This window comes from Geotrypetes seraphini, chromosome 3 (assembly GCF_902459505.1).
Source record: "Geotrypetes seraphini chromosome 3, aGeoSer1.1, whole genome shotgun sequence".
NCBI lineage: Eukaryota > Metazoa > Chordata > Amphibia > Gymnophiona > Dermophiidae > Geotrypetes > Geotrypetes seraphini.
This window is the reverse complement of record NC_047086.1, coordinates 292,749,227-292,768,089: the sequence shown is the minus strand read 5'-3', so window position 1 is coordinate 292,768,089 and position 18,863 is coordinate 292,749,227. Positions and strand designations below refer to the sequence as shown.

The following is an 18,863-nucleotide window of genomic DNA, read 5'->3' as shown; positions in this document are numbered from 1 at the left end:
GTGTGCTGTCTCCGCTCTACTTCACCTTGATTGTATGTGTGGATTTGTTCCTTTGGCGTCTGTCTCTTCCTTACCTTCTGTGTTTGTCGCTTCCTTACCGTTCAGTCCTCCTCGGTGTTCTTGATAGTAGATACTCGTCCCTTGCAAGGCCCTTCGCAAAGGCGCTCTCGCTAAGGCGAGCGCCTTTGCCGCTCGCCTTCGCCGCGCGCCGAACGGCCTCGCGCCGTTGACTCCTCCCCTTTTAAGGGGGAGTCTGTCCGATGACGCTGAGGGGGGGCGGAGCTACCTCTCGCCGCTACCCCTAGGCTTGCTGGTCTCCCGGCTGCTAGTCTCCCTTCCGCAGCCCTTCTCCTCCGCTTCCTGCCGGTGCTGGTGTCTCACTCTCCTCACCTTCCTCTTCCACGAGGCACGCCTGGCTGGTGAGCGATCTCTTGCCTCGCGCCGTTGACTCCTCCCCTTTTAAGGGGGAGTCTGTCCGATGACGCTGAGGGGGGGCGGAGCTACCTCTCGCCGCTACCCCTAGGCTTGCTGGTCTCCCGGCTGCTAGTCTCCCTTCCGCAGCCCTTCTCCTCCGCTTCCTGCCGGTGCTGGTGTCTCACTCTCCTCTCCTTCCTCTTCCACGAGGCACGCCTGGCTGGTGAGCGATCTCTTGCCTCGCGCCGTTGACTCCTCCCCTTTTAAGGGGGAGTCTGTCCGATGACGCTGAGGGGGGGCGGAGCTACCTCTCGCCGCTACCCCTAGGCTTGCTGGTCTCCCGGCTGCTAGTCTCCCTTCCGCAGCCCTTCTCCTCCGCTTCCTGCCGGTGCTGGTGTCTCACTCTCCTCTCCTTCCTCTTCCACGAGGCACGCCTGGCTGGTGACAAACATGAGACAAAAGGAAATTGGGTTAGAACTACAAATTGGATAGGAACGAAAGCCAAATAAGGAAAAAACAAAAGGAAATTGAACATTGCTACTTAGTTCCTTGAGGGAATTAGAAAGATTTTAATTATTAATAATTAAATCAAATGTTGAAAGCTTCTTTGAATAGATGACTGACTCTTAAGTAAGCCTTTGAAATGTTCAAGGTTAGTCTCCTCTCTTATAGGAGATGGTAGGGTATTCCAAAATTGTGGGGCCACAACTGAGAATATGTCGAGCCTTTTAGTTCCTATTATACGAAGGGAAGGGACCGTAAGCAATTTACGATCAGACGATCTAAGGATGCGGGATGGCTCATATGGAATAAGATATTTATCAATAAATTGGGGTAATTTAGAATGAATTGTTTTAAACGTTATTAAAGAGATTTTGTAAGAGATTCTTTGATTGATTGGCAGCCAATGGGTCTTCCAAAGCAGGGGGCTTACATGGTCGTATTTCCTAGATTTTATTAATTGATTGTAGCATTTTGAATTATTTGAAGGTGTCTCAATTCCTTCTAATAATAATAATAACTTTATTTTGTATACCGCCATACCCAGAGAGTTCTAGGCGGTTCACAACAATTAATTAAGATTACAAACGATGATATCATTGGAATTAACAAATTAGGAATGTAAAGGTCATTGAAGTTGACAGGAATATACAAGAATGTACAATAGAAAGGTAATATTTTATTATCAGGAATATACCGGTCATTGAAGTTAATAGGTTTGGTGGGTACGATAAGAAGGGAAGGTGGAGGTTCACGTGTATTGATGGGAGTTGAAGAGGTGCGAAGGTGTGTTAAAGGTTCTGTCCGTGGAATAAGTGAGTTTTTAGTTTTTTTCTGAAGTCAAGATAGGTGGGGGCGTCGAGTACAGTTTGGGCTAGCCATGAGTTTAGTTTAGCTGCCTGGAAGGAGAAGGTTTTGTCAAGGAACCTTTTGAGATGACATAATTTTAGGGAGGGGAAGGTGAACAGATGAATTCTGCAAGAGATCTGGGTTATTCTGTGAGAGTTCTGGGTTATTCTGCAAGAGTTCTGGATTATTCCTGTAAGTAGACTGTTACAATAATCTAATTTTGCAATGATTAATGAATGGACTAATATGTTAATAGATTTCGGTTCTAAGAATTTAGAAATTGAGCGAATCATCCATAACTTGAAAAAACATGATTTGATTACAGAACATATATGGTTGTGAAAAGTCAATTTTTTATCAAATATAACCCCTAGAATTCCTTGGTCACCCATGTTGTTACATATTATGTAAATCGCTACTTTATGTACAAATTCCAATAAATAAACAGACAACAAAAGTTTGATTCTACAGGCTCTTTTTCTTCAGTTCATCTTGTCTCCTACCCAAATTTCCCCCAGCATTTTCTTCTCTCAGTACACACTTTCCCCCAGCCCTATCCCAATTAGACTGTACTCCTACCATCCTGTTCTCAGTTAATTACCATCATCCTGTCTCCAATTCCCCAAGCTCCTGACCCCTCCTCTTCATTTGTTAATACCCCTGACTTTTCCCAGAGTCTTTCAGCAGATACCTTCTTCACTGTTTATACAGTCTTCAAAGAATAGTGTGGAAATTTGTATATTGTATAGCTCAGACTCACTAAAAGCAGCAGTAAAACAGAGCATATGTTTTGAAGACAGTGCCAATGGAAAACTTCTGGACATAGTGGAATAAGACTGAAATCATGTTAGTGGGAAGAGCAGAAGAATTGGATTGGAGGAATGATGTTACAGTGCAAAGGAAAGTGAAATTATTAGGGGTGATCTTGAATTCTTCATTGAATATGCAAGACCAAATTATGCAAGTGATTTGGTGTTGCTTTTTTCAGATGAGGTTGTTATGGAGAGCATTGTCTGTTTCAGATTTTATGAATGTGGTGCAAGCCATGGCCATTTCAAGATTGGATTAATGCAGTACCTTTGAATTGTGTCTTCTGGTGCAGGGTGTAGAAAGTAGTGCAGAATGCTGCAGTGAGAATGATAGTTGGGATTGCGAAAAGGGAGCACATACCTCAGGGCTGGATTAAAGGGTAGGCCAATAGGCACATACCTCAGGCCCAAGGATGTCAAGGGGGGACCCAGTGAGCTGCTCCAGACCTGTCATCTCCCTCACTCCTGATCCTGACCCAACAACCCCCCTACTCTTCTCCCGTGTGGGTCTGGCCTCTGATTGACCCCCTCCCTGTGTGGTGCCGGTATCTCTTTTCCACAGTCCCTCCTAAGGCAGCAGCTGGTCAATAGAGGCAGTGCTGTAAATAGGATGCTTGCAGCCAGCCCCGCCAAGGCCTTTCCTCTGCTGCATCACTTCTGAGCCACTGGAGCAATATACTAAAGGCATCTCAGAACACTGTGGCTTAGTATGAATGCATACTCCGATGCCCTGGGCTGCTAGAATATGTTCCTCCCACTCAACATGTAATCTTTGAGGTTTCAAACTGTGATCTTTCCTGGGCTTTCAGAGCTCAGAGTGAGCATATGGTAAAGAATCTGATGTAGAAGTGCAAAAGGGGATGGGGAACCAGTCCCAGAAAACAGAATGTGCCTAGAGCCAAGGAGAGCAGAGCAGGAGAATAATTCAAGCCTGTGGTCAATGGGAAGTTTCATATTGAAGATGAGTTAAATCAACAGACAAGAGAATCTCACCTATGGAGGAGAGAGGGTTCATAGACAAAACCGCGGAAGACAAAGGCGCACGCCGACAACTGAGCGCAAGACGGAGGCGCGCGCCGAAGAAAATGACAGTTTTTAGGGGCTCCGACGGGGGGGGGGTTTGTTGGGGAGCCCCCCCACTTTACTTAATACAGATCGCGGCGGCGTTGTGGGTGGTTTGGGGGGTTGTAACCAGTGTTCCCTCTAAGCGGGCGGGTGTTGTGAGCAAACTTTTTTCACTGTGAGCTAAAAATATCGGGCGCCAGCAAGTTATGAGCCAAATAAATATGTTGCTTTCTACCACAGAACTTCCTTACGTTTGTATGGAATCTATCCCCTTTCAACTTTAGAGAGTGCCCTCTCGTTCTCCCTGCCTTAGCTACTAAGTCTATTCCCTTCAGTACCTTGAATGTTTCTATCATGTCCCCTCTCAATCTCCTCTGCTCAAGGGAGAAGAGGCCCAGTTTCTCTAATCTTTCGCTGTACGGCAACTCCTCCAGCCCCTTAACCATTTTAGTTGCTCTTCTCTGGATCCTTTCGAGTAGTACCGTGTCCTTCTTAAAGTACCAGTGCTGGACGCAGTACTCCAGGTGAGGGCGTACCATGGCCCGGTACAGCAGCATGATAACCTTCTCTGTCTCTTCAGTCCAGCATCTGCCCCTTCCATTCACTGTCTGTCTTTCCCTGCCATCTCTCCTCCTGCCCCCCCCCCACCCCCCAATTTGGTCTAGCATCCATCATCTTCCTTCTGTTCCCCTCATGGTCTGGCATCTCTATCCTTCCCTCCCCCCTGTGGTTTTTAGCATATCTCTCTTCTCATTTCCTCCACTCAGATCTGATCATTCTCTGCTCTCTCTTCCCTTTTCTTCTCTGGTCTTCCTTCTCTATTTTCTGCCTCCATCTAAATTAAATTCTTTCTTACTATTTAGTCCCGTTTCCCTCTTTTCACTGTGTCTACACACAGCTTGTCACCCCTTTCCCTCACCCCTCCATTATCTTACTATTTTCTTCCCCCTTTATTTATCTCCTCCTTCCATCCAGTATGTGTTCTTTCCCCACTTCCATTCAGCATCTGCTCTCCCTTCTCAACTGACATCCATCTGCCTTCTGCTCTCTCTCCCTTCTTCTCACTTCCATCATCTGTCCCCTTCTCTCTCTCTCTCATCTCCTCCATTCCATCATCTGCCCCTTCTCTCTCTCTCTCCCCCCCCCCCCAACTTCCATCATCTGCCCCCCTTCCCCTCACCTTTGTGGGTCACTTTCTTTCCCCTGAGGGTGGCTCATGTCACAGGGGAAGCTTTGGCCGAGCAGAACCGCTTGATTGACAGTGGAACTTACTTGATTGATGTCGATGCTGGGGCCCGTTGCCGTTTGAAGGAAAAAAAAAAGGTGGAAAAAAGGAACCTGTAAAGGCGAGAGGAAGGGAAACCTCCATGACAGCTGCTTTTTGCCCTCCTTCAGCGGCCCAAGAGTTCAGACCAGCAGCGGCAGCTCTGTATGCTTTTAACTTCGGCACAGAGCTGCCCCTAATCAATAGTTTAGCGCGGTTTCATGAGGCAGCCTCGGGGCCTTTGATAGCCGGCCCGCTTCGATGATGCGATGTGGGCCGGCCTAGCAAAGGCCCCGAGGCTGCCTTATGAAACCGCGCTAAACTATTGATTAGGGGCAGCTCTGTGCCGAAGTTAAAAGCATACACAGCTGCCGCTGCTGGTCTGGAGGTGCGGAGACAAGGCAGGAGGCAAACGCGGTGGAAGGCAGGAGTCCCGGCGAAGGCAGGAGTCCCGGCACAGCGACTGCAACAGGAAGTTGCAAGTCAGCTGACGCCGGCCTTTCGTTGCGGCGGGGACCGAATCCTTCGTGGACCGGCAAGATTTTGTTTGCGGACCGGCGGTTGAAGAACTGTGCTCTACACTGTGTGCGCTGCGACGAGAAACTTGTGCGCTGCGAGGTAATATTTTGTGCGCGTGCGCACGTCAACGCAGCTTAGCGGGAACACTGGTTGTAACCCCCCTCATTATACTGTAAACTTAACTTTTTCCCTGTTTTTAGGGAAAAAGTGAAGTTTTCAGTAAAATGTGGGGGGTTACACACTGTTCCCTCTAAGCTGAGCAGGAGTCCTCCACCCACAGTCTCACCAATAGAGGGTGTTGTTTTACTGTCACATTTTCAATTGTGAGGGACAGGCAAGTTCTGCAGGACTTCAGGGAACATACCTGTTCTTAGCGACTGAAAATATTCCACCCCCTAGTGGTAGCAATGCAGCTGGAGGACACCTGCTCAGCTTAGAGGGAACACAACCCCCCAAACTCCCCACAACACCCCCACAATGCGGCGCGATCTGTATAAAGTAAACTGGGAGGGTTCCCCCCACACCCCTGTCGGAGCCCCTAAAAACAGTTATTTTCTTCGGCGCACGCCTCCACGCTGCACTCAGTTGTCCGCGCGCGCCTTTGTCTTCCGCGGTTTTGACCTGACACCGGAGAGAGAGAAGTGGGAATCAGTAAAGGGATGGGTAAGCCAAACCTTCATGGAACGGCAACTATCTAGGGAAAAAGTGTATTGGAGCTTGCTGGGGAGTGGAGTGAGAAAGGGAAAAGGAGAAGCAGAACATGCTAAAAAGATTTAGGGAGCGAAACAGGCAAAGAGCTAGTGAATTCCCTGCATCAAAATATAAAACATCAAATTATGCCTATGCAGGAGAAGAAAAATTAATAAGTGCAGAGGGAGTAGGGAAAAAGAAGAATAAGGGGAAGTGAAAAAAAATATTGGGGGAATAGAGCATGGAATAGATGAGTTGGAGAAAAGTGCTATGAATGGCTTGAATGGAGGGAGGGAGAGAGAGAGTATGAAGCTGACAAGCTGTCAGGGAGAAGAGAGAATAGCAGGACCCTACTTTTGATTTTTCTTTGCTAGGTAAGGGAAAATGTTGTTGTGAGTTAGAGTTCAGCACCCCTAGTCATTTTTCAAACGTTAACTTCTATGTCTCACAGTAATATTCTTAGGGCATGGTAGGGAAGAGGAACCAGGTAGACCTCCTCCCCCCCCCACCCTTGTTCTTTCATCATCTTGTGTAGAAAAAAAAAAAGAGTTGAAGTTGAGGTAGGTGCAGGTGGTTGACAAACCTACAACCTCCACCTTCCTGATATCCCTTTTTTCCCCTCCCCAAACCAGCCAGGAAGTAGATTTATAATCAAGTGTCTAATTTTGTCCTTTGAAACAGTGACTAGGGTAGGGCTCCTAACCCCCTCTTCTACAAAGCCCCGAAACCCATAGAGATTTAAAGGGCTTCGGGGCTGTTGCCACGCAGTTTTGTAGAAGAGGGGGTAAGTGTATTGGGAGAAGTTTAGTCAAACAGGGAACATAAGTTGGGTTTCTAGCACTAGATTTATAACTTAAGTGCTTATATTTTCATATTTGACTAGCAAGCCTAAAATTAGTGGAGGCTTCTAATTAGCTGAAATTCTGACAGTTTTTAAGCGTCTATAACTAGGGTGCTTAGGTCACGTCATCCTCCTTTTTGGAAATCAGTCAGCATGTGTTAGAAAGCTAAGCAAATTTATTTATGTTGACTGTGGTAAGTATGGCCCTCTGACTCGTTTAACTGGTAAACTTATTTCTTCAGAGATCACCTGGTATAGGTAAATAGTCCATTTGTTCTGCATATTGATTAGTTTATAAATCATTATGTAACTTTTCCAGTGATTGAATCATTTTAAACCCTTCTTTCAAGAATGACAGATGGATATTCAGGAAGTGACTTGACAGCATTAGCAAAAGATGCAGCACTTGGCCCTATTCGAGGTAGGCAATACTCTTCTGGAATCATATTATTGCTTTGATCATTTTGTTTTCTTTGTTCATAAGACTAATAGGGGCATAATCAAAAAACTAAAACATCCGAAAAATCCACCTAAGTTGGCACGGACACCCTAATCGCCAGGATGTCCAAGTGCTGATAAAACCATTTTCCTGGATATCTAATGAGACTTCACCTGCTGTGCGTCCAGAGTTTAAGGGTGTGTGTTAAGAGGCGTGTTATAGGCATGCTTTGGGCGGGCTAGACATGGATGTCTTGTGGAGATAATAAAAAACTTTTGTAAAACGTTTTAGACGGAACTTATTTAAGTTTCAGGCTAGACCTCTTTTGGTGACGGGACAATCGCGCGCCAGACACCAGCGCGCCAACAATCGCTGACAATTCAGCGCAAGACACAAGTGCGCCGTGGGAAAACTTAGTTTTAAAGAGCTCAGATGGGGAGTGTGCCACTTTACTGCATACTGTTCACGCTGCCGTTGGGGGGGATGGGGGGGTGCAACCCACCACATTATAGAGAAAACGGAACTTTTCTCGAAAAACATCGGAAGAAGTTCCGTTTTCTCTATAATGGAGGGTTCCAAACCCCCCCAACAGTAGCGCGAACACTATGCAGTAAAGGGGGGGGTTTTTCCCATTCACACCCTGCTTCGGAGCTCTTTAAAACTAAGTTTTTCCATGGCGCGCTGGTGTCTTGCGCTGAATTGTCTGCCCTCCATTGTCGGAGCGCTGGTGTCCCACGCACGACTGACTATGAACCCCTCTTTTGAAAGCATCTGAATGCCAGAAAGGTACTCAAACTGACCAGATGACCACTGGAGGGATTAAGTATTGACCCACCCCCACACTCCCCCAGTGGTAACTGACCCCCCTCCCACCCCATAAAAATCTGAATGAAAAAGTACATACCTGTCTCTAGAACAGCAGCACCTAGTATGGGAAATCCTAGTAGAGCATCACACAAGTGTCTTAAGTAGCCATGTGGGTATAAATGGTGCTGATTATTATTATTTCTAACTTAGATTTGGTCAAAAATGGCAAATAAAGTTAGACGTTGTGGCAGTCTAGACGTTTTAGCATCCAAGATATCCTAGTAGGTGATTTTAAAAAAATATATATATATATATTTGGCCATCCTGTTCGAAAATGGACATTTCTGTGCTTCTGACTTTGGACGTTTAGCAGGAAACATCCTTTTCGAAAATGGCCCTCCACATGTTTCAGTAAATGGTACTGAAAACCCTCCCCCCAAAAAACCCAGTAACTTGTTAAAACCTTTGTTTACAATAATTACTACAGACCTTCATTTTTTCAATTTGTCTTAACAGAACTCGAACCAGAACAGGTGAAGAACATGTCTGCCAGTGAGGTATGACTTGGAGCATTTATGCAGTACTAAATTTTCTTTCTGCAAAATAATAATTTTACTTCTAATTAGGGACCCTATTTACACAGAGTACATAATTACAAAAACAGATTTAAAAAAAAATTCAAGTGAATGGGGTTTCAATTTCTCAGTAAGAGGAGCAGTTTCAACAGAAGGGTAAGTTGACGGTGTTTAACTAGAATAAATCATTCAGTGTTATCTGTAGAAAAGAAAAATTGTGATTGGTAAGGTAACCTAGGTTGTATTTAGGCCTGTCTTATAATTGTCTTATGTTCTGAGTATAATCAGAGTATCAGTGAAATGAACTGCAAATGAGAGATGCCTACCTAGGCCGTCAGTGACTTAGCTGTTTGGGGAGGCTAAAGTGGTTGGAGCTAGGGTAGGATATAAGGTAGAGCTTGGCAGAACAGAGCAAATTAAAATCTTTAGGGTGTAGGTAATACATATGTCTGCAAGAAAGGGATGGAAGTAGTTTTGAATATAGCAAAGAAGGAATCTTTCACTGTGTGGCTTTGGTGCAGCTGCCCCTGCCCTCCCCTCCCCCCCAGTACATTTGCTATCCAAGGACAAGCAGGCAGCATATTCTCACATGGACAGCTTTAAAAGTGCATCGCCACTTTAAGAACTTAAGAAAGTTTGCAAACTTCCCGCACCACGACGAAAGTGCAAGTGCTCTTAACTTACACTTATTTTTAAGTTTACTTTTTTTTAAAAAAGAAAGTGGAACATTTTTTTTCTCTTTTTCCTTGGGGGCTTCGGCCACCAAGGCCTTCGTTTTTCCTCAGCCACTGAAGTTGATTTGACTGACGCAATCTTTTTGACCATTCCAGGCCTCTAACGGGCTAAAAAAAAAAAAAAAAAGTGCTGCAGGTGTTCAAGGCCAATCTCTCTTCCTGACAATTGATGCTTAGCCCAAAACACCAGGTGGAACTTGTGCCCGGTGTTATACCCTATAGAAACATTTGATAACCAGCCGGAAACTTCAGCAGGAAAGATTGTTCGGGACTGGCATGGGTTTCGATCAGACCTCGCAACCTTCATCATCGAAGACATCGACATAGACACCGGCGTCGGGAGACATCGCTCCATCTAGTAAGCCATCTCAGAGACCGCCAGCTTCCTAACCAGCATCACAGGTCACTTTTACAGGTCTTGATGCCGACCAAGAGTGACGACCACATTCCTTATTGAGGTCACTCTCTTTGGGCAAGCAATGGCATCGATGGTACCGGCAGATAAGCCAGAGGTACCCGTGCTTTTCCTTCTGGGTACAGCTCGAAGCGCTGTTCTGAAGGGATTTGGGTGATACATGTAAACTGCTTACCCCAGTGTCAACTCACTTGGTACCGGCCCAACCTAAATACATAGCTACCAGGTCCTACGGTACCGCAGCTGGTTCTCTGGAGCAACATGGGCATTCCATGTCTATGTATCGATCCTTTCACCACCAGTCCAGTTCTTCATCGACAGTCCAATGAGCATTGTTCCTCCTTGCATGCTTCGAAGAGAAAACATTACGCTCAAGTTCTTCGAAGATAAAAACAGCTTTGCATCATACCTCTTCCTAGTCATCGGACTAAAGATTTGAACGGGGACGACGGGAATCCCACGGAGATCCCGTGAGGACGCCCCCTCGTGGTCTCAGGGATCCCGTGGGGTTGGAGGTGGCGAGAGACTCCTCTTTTCCTACCTGCACACACATGTAGCCAACCGGAAGTCTAACCCTCGACATCAGAGCTGGCATCGGAGAGAAGGCTCCGCGTCAGTCACGTGCAGGGTAGCGGGCAGATCTCTTCCTGGCTGAAGAACACATAGCTGTCACCTCTGGCCGGCTCATGAGAGGCCGCGCAGTCCTCCTCCAAAACCATTAGTTGAGGTAGGCGGGCACCTTGAGCGCCCATGAGCAGTGGAAAGGCTGGTTGGAGGTGGCGTACTTGGGCGCTCCGTAGAGCGGGGGAGCGGTGGTAGAGATGCCGTCTACTAGAAAGACGCAAAGCTTATGGCAAACTGCGTTCGGGGATAGGGTGAGTTAGAAGCTCTCCTTAAAAGCTTTTCAAGGATGAGTTCCGAGTCCTTCCTCCAGGCAGATATCAACACAAGGACTCTCGGTATGGACGGTGAGAGGCAAACAGGCAATAGCTCACTCACACCATCCCCGTTTGGGTGTCTCCCCCTTATTCTCAAATCCAAACCCTCAGCCTCTGTCCCACCAGCAGTTCAACCCTCGGCCTCCCCCCTTCAATTCTTCCAACCTGTTCGACACAACTGTCTTTCTCCAGTCTCTCGCTCCCTCTGACACATTTCCTGCTGTTTCTCCGGCAGGGCAGAGGGAAAGCCAAGGCGAGAAGTGGTGTTGGAGGGGGCGGGGTGCTGGAGAAGAAAAACGGCGGGTGATTTCAGGCATAAGTAAGAAGGTAGGATTGGGGGGGAGAGAATGAGATTAAAGCGACTGTGCTGGATGGCAGGCTGGGAAGAGTGGGAGAGATGGTAGACCACAGGGTGGGTGAGATGGTAGACCACAGGGTGAAGAGGGGTGCTTAAAGGGTGAAGGCAGTCAAATGTGTGTGACTTGGTCTCTGTGGTGGGCAGTGGTTGACAATTGAAAGTGTGGGAGTTCTTTGGTTGAGAGCTTTGGAGAGCAGTGCCTACCACCCCCCCCCCCCCCCCACCCCCTGTCTTCTGAATGGTTCTGCCTACTGGAAGCCAAATGTGTTCATCAGAGCCTTGCAGCGCAGCCTTGCCGCACCCGTATGCAGATGGATCAGCATGGTGGGATGGCCTGCTCCAGCACCGTGCACACCAGGGCGTACATGGAGCAGAGGAAAAACTTGAGCTCTGATGAGCTGTGCACCTTCACCAGCGGGGTAGAATAGGTGCACCTCCATGCCAGCGTCCTCCTGGATTTTGTGGCACAGCAGTTCCAGTTAATTACCAGGTAACTGTAACTGGAAAGGCTAGCCTGAATTTTCTAGCCTGAAACCCAACCATACTTGGTTTGTTTGGGCTTTTACTGCTTTATTTTGAGGGGATTCCTCGCGGGGACAGGTGGGGACGGAGGGGATTCCTCGCGGGAACGGGTGGGGACTGAGGGATTCCTCGTGGGGAAGGGTGGGATTTCTGTCCCCGCACAACTCTCTACATCGGACCGGTACTGGACTCGGAAGTAAGCATCAATCTTCTCAGCGCATTTCTTTGCCAAGGCCTTCATATAACTCTGACTTAGTCTGATTCAACTGAGGACTTCTCTGAGTCTACAACAGAGGCTTACAGCACTCCTTTGGAAGTGTCTCTAGACAAGTGTCTATGAATGGCCACATCCTCTACTGAAAGACTTTCACTATATTTATTAGGCATTTGGGAAAAGAGCTACCACTCAAGCTAGAAGCTGATTCTGCCTACAGTGGTGAATACTTGGAGGACAGATTATGATCAGCCTCCTAAAGAACTTCTAAAAGAGACTCTTCATAAGAACTAGGAAACGCCCCTTACCATTACAGGAGCTCCCAGAAACTTTGACTCTACCACTAGTGACTGGTATTTATATAGAGAGTTGACATTGAAAAAATCTACTCCATCGAGAGTCTATGCCTCAGTGCCACCAATGTGTGAAATACGCACTATGGGCACATTTGGATGTCCCTTGTACCAAAACTCCATATTGGCGAACAGAGTACCAAAGTACAATTTCTGTATTTCCTGCTATGTGAAGCATCTTGTTTGGATATTGCCTTCCTTCTCAACATTTACAGTAATTTAATCATATCTCTTGATTCTTCCCCTACCTAGAATGTATCAGGCTGGATCTGCTTATCCATGGTCTAAGGAGGAATCTAACATGGGTGTAGAGTCTAAAGCTGGATTCCTCCACATGATATTCAACAAGCAACTTGGCATGCATCAAGCGAGTTGCGACTGCTTTTAGGATTCCACCATGGGGCATAGAGCCTGTAAGGTGGCTTTTTCTTGTTGTTTTACATAAGAACATAAGCAATGCCTCCACTGGGTCAGACCCGAGGTCCATCTTGCCCAGCAGTCCGCTCACGCAGCGGCCCAACAGGTACAGGACCTGCGCAGTAGCTCCCTATCTATACCTCTCTATCCCTTTTTCCAGCAGGAATTTGTCCAATCCTTTCTTGAAATCCAGTACCGTACTCTGTCCTATTACGTCCTCTGTAAGTGCATTCCAGGTGTCCACCACACGCTGGGTAAAGAAAAATTTCCTAGCATTTGTTTTGAATCTGTCCCCTTCCAATTTTTCTGAATGGCCTCTTGTTCTTATATGTTTTGAAAGTTTGAAGAATCTGTCCCTCTCTACTTTCTCTATGCCCTTCATGATCTTGTAGGTCTCTATCATATCTCCTCTGAGTCTCCGCTTTTCCAGGGAGAAGAGCCCCAGTCTTTCCAATCTTTCAGTGTATGAGAGGTTTTCCATGCCCTTAATCATTCGTGTTGCTCTCCTCTGGACCCTCTCAAGTGTTGCCATATCCTTCTTAAGGTACGGTGACCAATACTGAACACAGTACTCCAGGTGCGGGCGCACCATTGCCCGATACAATGGCAAGATAACTTCTTTTGTTCTGGTCGTAATACCTTTCTTAATAATACCCAACATTCTGTTTGCCTTCTTCGCGGCTGCTGCACATTGTGCCGTTGACTTCATTGTTGTATCCACCAGTACACCCAAATCTCTTTCAAGGTTACTTCCCTCTAATACTAATCCCCCCATATGGTAGCTGAACATCGGGTTCTTTCTCCCTATATGCATGACCTTACATTTCCCTACATTGAAGTTCATCTGCCATTTATTCGCCCACTCCTCCAGTTTGTTTAGGTCCCTTTGTAGGTCCTCACACTCTTCTGTAGTTCTAACCCTTCTGCAGAGTTTAGTGTCATCCGCAAATTTTATAACTTCACATTTCGTCCCCGTTTCCAGGTCATTAATAAATACATTAAACAGCAGCGGTCCCAGTACAGACCCTTGTGGAACTCCGCTCGTGACCTTCCTCCAGCCCGAGTAGTGACCCTTCACTCCAACCCTCTGTCTTCTGCCCGCCAACCAATGTTTGACCCATCTGTGTACGTCCCCTTCCACCCCGTGGTTCCACAGCTTCCTAAGTAGCCACTCATGGGGTACCTTGTCAAAGGCCTTTTGGAAGTCGAGGTAAATGATGTCTATGGGTTCCCCTTTGTCCAACTGGCTGTTCACCCCCTCAAAGAAGTGCAGTAAATTTGTTTGGCACGATCTTCCTTTGTAGAAGCCATGTTGGCTCGCTTTCATCAGCCCATGTTTTTCGATGTGCTCACAGATGCTGTCCTTTATCAGTGCTTCTACCATCTTGCCCGGAACCGATGTCAAACTTACCGGCCTGTAGTTTCCCGGGTCTCCTCTTGACCCCTTTTTAAAGATAGGTGTAACATTTGCTATCTTCCAGTCCTCCAGGATCTCCCCAGTTTTCAAGGATAGGTTGCAAACTCGTTGGAGTATTCCCGCTATCTCATTTCTTAATTCCTTTAGTACTCTAGGGTGGATTCCATCCGGGCCTGGTGATTTGTCGCTTTTCAATCTATCTATCTGTTGGAGGACATCCTCATGGCTCACCTCTATTGTTGACAGTTTTTCTTCTTGATCACCATGGAAGATCACGTCGGGTTCTGGAACAGTGGATGTGTCCTCGCTTGTGAAGACTGACGAAAAGAATTTGTTTAACCTGTCGGCTACCTCTTCTTGCTCCTTTATCACTCCCTTTTTGTCTCCATCATCCAACGGTCTTACTTCCTCCCTCGCCGGTTGCTTCCCTTTAACATATCTGAAGAACGATTTGAAGTTTTTTGCCTCCCTGGCCAGCCTCTCTTCATATTCTCTTTTCGCTCTCCTAACCACTTGATGACATTCTCTTTGGCATTTTCTGTGTTCCTTCCAGTTTTCCCCAGTTTGGTCCTTTTTCCATTTCCGGAATGAATTTTTCTTGTCTCCTATCGCTTTCTTCACCTCATTGTTTATCCATGCGGGGTCTTTTGTTTGGTTTTTTTTGCACCCTTTTCTAAATCTGGGGATGTACATATGTTGTGCTTCTTGCACTGTGTCCTTGAATAGAGACCAGGCTTGCTCTACAGTTTCTCCTCTCCTTGAGCTATTTCTGAGTTTTTTCCTTACCATTGCTCTCATAGCATCATAATTCCCTTTCTTAAAGTTGAACGTTGTCACTGTGGTTCTCTTCCCTTTTGCTGTACCTGCTCCTAATTTGTACTGAATCATGTTGTGATTGCTGTTTCCTAGTGGTCTTACTACTTCCACTTCTTTTGCAGGTCCCCCTATTCCGTTGAGGATTAGGTCAAGAGTGGCATTACCTCTTGTTGGTTCCTTGACAAGCTGATCCATAAAGCAGTCCCTCACAGACTCTAAGAATTCTGTTTCCCTCGCACAGTTCGAGTTTCCAATATTCCAGTTTATCCCGGGGTAGTTAAAGTCTCCCATTACTGTCACGTTCCTGTTGTTGCCTTCCCGCCTTAATTCTGCTGCCAGATCTTTGTCGTTTGCTTCCGTTTGTCCAGGTGGACGATAGTATAGACCCAATCTTATGTCAAGGCCATTTTTTCCCAGTAATTTAACCCATAATGACTCCAATCCTTCCGCCTTTGGTTCTATATCCACTCCAGACGAGGGAATGGTGTCTTTTATGTATAGTGCTATTCCTCCCCCCTTCTTGTGGGCCCTGTCTCTTCTATAGAGTTTGTACCCTGGCAGTGCTACGTCCCAATGGTTATCCTCGTTCCACCATGTTTCCTTGATTCCAATGATGTCTAGGTCTCCTTTTTTGGCTATGACTTCTAATTCTCCCATTTAGAATCATTGCCAGAAAGGCAAGTATTTGGCTATCATCAGAATATGCAAAGGAAAGGTGAGTGAAAGGAAGATATTACCAAAGGGTGAGGGCAGATATTGAACCCTGGAGCACAATTGCCTGGTAGCATATAGGGGTCCGAGTCTGCATCATATCAATGTATAGGGTAGGATCTACTTGTATTTGCAAGATAAGAAGTGAATTGGATGTGAGCTGTGTCAACAGTGACTATGGAATGCAGACAGGTAAGTCTAAGGAGATGAGTAGGACTAATTTATTTTGGTCCAAATTTTGACAAACAATGGCATACCGATTCTCTCTTAGGTTGAAGTGTCTATGGGTGTCTATTTTTATATAATTCTTATAAGAATGTATGGGTTAAGCTTTCCTACCTAATTGGTGTTCTTTTCAATCAAATATAATATGTTTTATTGTAAACCTCCCTGATCCGATGAGGCTTTTGAAATAAATATACCGTATTTATCCCAGGACAAGCAGGCAGGTATTCTCACATATGGGTGACATCATCGACGGAGCAGACTTGCTTGAAGAAACTCGAAGTTTCGAGTCGCCCGCACCGCGCATGCGCAAGTGCCTTCCCGCCCAGCACAGGGCGCGTCTCCCCAGTTCTCAGTTTTCCGTGGAGCCAAGAAGTCCGTCTTTGACTCTCTGCGTTTAACTTTGTTCCTTTGTGCCTTCTCTCAACCGTGGTTTGTGTTTTTTTCCTCACGAATCACTGTTTTTAGTTTATTTCTTTTATTTTTAGTTAAAAAAAATTTTTTTTCTTCTTCCGTTCGTTTTCTGGGACAGGCCACTCGGCCACAGCCCGAGGGCTTCGATTCTGCGGCAGCTATTTTTCCTTCTATGTTTCAGCCTGCCATGGGCTTCAATAGGTGTAGCAAGTGTCAGCGCGCGATCTCTCTTACAGACCCTCAATGGATGCTGCCTCAAGTGCCTTGGGCCGAAACATCATCCTAGGTCATACCTGCCTTGCCAAACACTTCAGCCTCGTGCTTTCAAGCGTCGTTGCATTTTGGTGGACAAGCTCTTCGAGATGGAGTCTTCTACTGATTCCTCGACTTCGAAGGCGTCTTCGGCCTCGGTTCCTTCTGTGCCTACTGTTTCCACCTCGAGCCTCATCAGACCTTCGTCGTTTGCAGCGGCTCTTGCTTCGATATCATCTGCTGTATCTTCCCCTGTTTCCTCAGGTCAGATAGCTCAGCAGTCGGTTCCGCCGGTGGTGATTAAAGTGTCTAAGACTCGCAGGTCAAAGCACACTCACACTACCTCGAAGGAACCTCCAACCAAAGCAGGTGGTCCGGTTTCATACGCGGATCCATCCTTGCCGGCTTCTTTCCAGATCATGTTAGAGAAGCAGTTTATTCAGTTCCTTAGTAACATGGGACCCAAACTGCTTCCTCTTATCCAGCCTGGGCATTCAGCAGACTCCTGCGAGGTTGAGCCGCTTCCTTTGCCCCAGTCTGAACTTACATACTCTTTGCAGGGAGCAGAGTCTCTGTGAGTGTCTGGTCTGGCATCCAAGCACATAACGCAAGGAGCAGATTCTTTGCAAGTGCCTCGACGGGAATCCTCACATTCTATACAAGGAGCAGAGTCTTTGGGCGTGCATCAAGGTTCCTCCACCAAGCCTCTGGAGTTTCGATCTACAGCCTCTAGTCCTATTCATCCGATGGCATCGGCTGGTCTCGTCTCCGAGGCGAAGTCTCCTCAATCCTTGAGATCTGGTTCCAGACACAGTTCTCATCGACGTTCGAGGCCTTCCTCGAGGTATCATTCCAGGCATAGTTCGTCTTCTCAAGACAGACCATCTTCCTCTAAGCCTCGATCTACTCCAACCTTGACCAGACCACCGACACCTCGTTCGAGGTCTCCGATGCCGGACCTCGAAGATATTCCGGTTTCAATTGCCTCGTCCAAATCACCTGGTTCCTTTGATGCCGAAGCTTCATCTTCAACTCAGGCTGCCTCGACGTCCTCGAGTCCTTCTCAATGCAAAGCATTGGCTGATTAGCTATCTTTCTCGTCTTTCCTTCGTCAGATGGCTGTGGACTTGAATCTTCAATTGGATACTGGCTCAAAATAGTCTAAGGAGTATCTAGAAGTCATGCATCTTCCTCAACCTCCGGCAAAGTCTCTTAAGTTTCCACTTCATAAGCTTTTGAATCAGACTTTTGGTCAATGCATGGATACACCTTTTTCCACACCAGGTGTTCCAGGCAAATTGGACTCTAGGTATAAAACTGTGCATCGCAAAGGATTTGACAATACTCAGTTATCTCATCAATCCCTCCTTGTCGAGTCCTCCTTAAAGAGGTCCCATCCTTCCAAGGTGTATGCCACTGTTCCTCCTGGAAGGGAAGGGAAAACTATGGACAAATTCAGACGTCGCATCTATCAAAATGCTATGATGTCCTCTAAAGTCCTCAATTATAATTTTCAATTCATCGCTTATTTTGAATTTCTTATTTCTTTATTGCCGAAGTTCTTGCATTATCTGGATACTCAAATGCACTTTGAATTTCAAGAGGTTATTGCTTCTTTGTCTCAACTCCGGTTGCATCTCCTCCAGTCATCTTACAATGCATTTGAGTTGTCTGCTCACACAGCTGCTTGCTCTGTGGCTATGCATCATCTTGCCTGGCTTCATACCATTGACATGGACCCTAATCTTCAAGACCGCTTAGCTAACATTCCTTGTGAGGGCAATGACCTCTTTGATGAATCTATCGAGGCAGCCACCAAGAAATTGTCTGACCATGAAAAATCTTTTGCTTCAATTGTCAGACCTAAGCCAAAGCCAGCTCCTGCCAAACCTGCACGCCCTACTCTTATTTATCAACGGCGTTATGCTCCAAAGCCAGCTCCTTACACTCGCCCTCCTCTTAAGAAACAGCAACCTCAGAAGCAGCAAAAACCCCAACCTTCTGCTGCACCTAAGGCTGCTCAGCCTTTTTGAATGTTTAAAACAGAGCATAACCTCCACCGTTCTGACTGTCTCATTTTCCCCCTATAGGAGGTTGTCTCCATCATTTTTACGACCGATGGACGTCAATCACCTCCAACCTCTGGGTGCTTAACATCCTCAGAGAAGGATACTCTCTTCATTTCACTCAGATTCCACCAGAGCTTCCTCCAAGATAGTATCCTTCTAATCCATCCCAGACCACCCTTCTTCTTCAGGAAGCTCAAGCTCTGCTTCGTCTTCATGCCATCGAACCAGTTCCCTT

The 18,863-nt window shown here is 46.5% G+C and overlaps 1 protein-coding gene across 2 annotated transcripts in view; it reads left to right on the top strand.

Annotated features, from left to right (window-relative positions):
* The window catches only part of SPAST (spastin), a 232,165-nt gene that overhangs the window by 193,422 nt on the left and 19,880 nt on the right, over nt 1-18,863 (top strand). For both annotated transcript variants that reach the window (XM_033936524.1, XM_033936523.1), the window contains 2 exons: nt 7,303-7,373; nt 8,715-8,755. In XM_033936524.1, the coding sequence (XP_033792415.1) occupies nt 7,303-7,373; nt 8,715-8,755 (112 nt within the window). The remainder of the gene's footprint in view (nt 1-7,302; nt 7,374-8,714; nt 8,756-18,863) is intronic.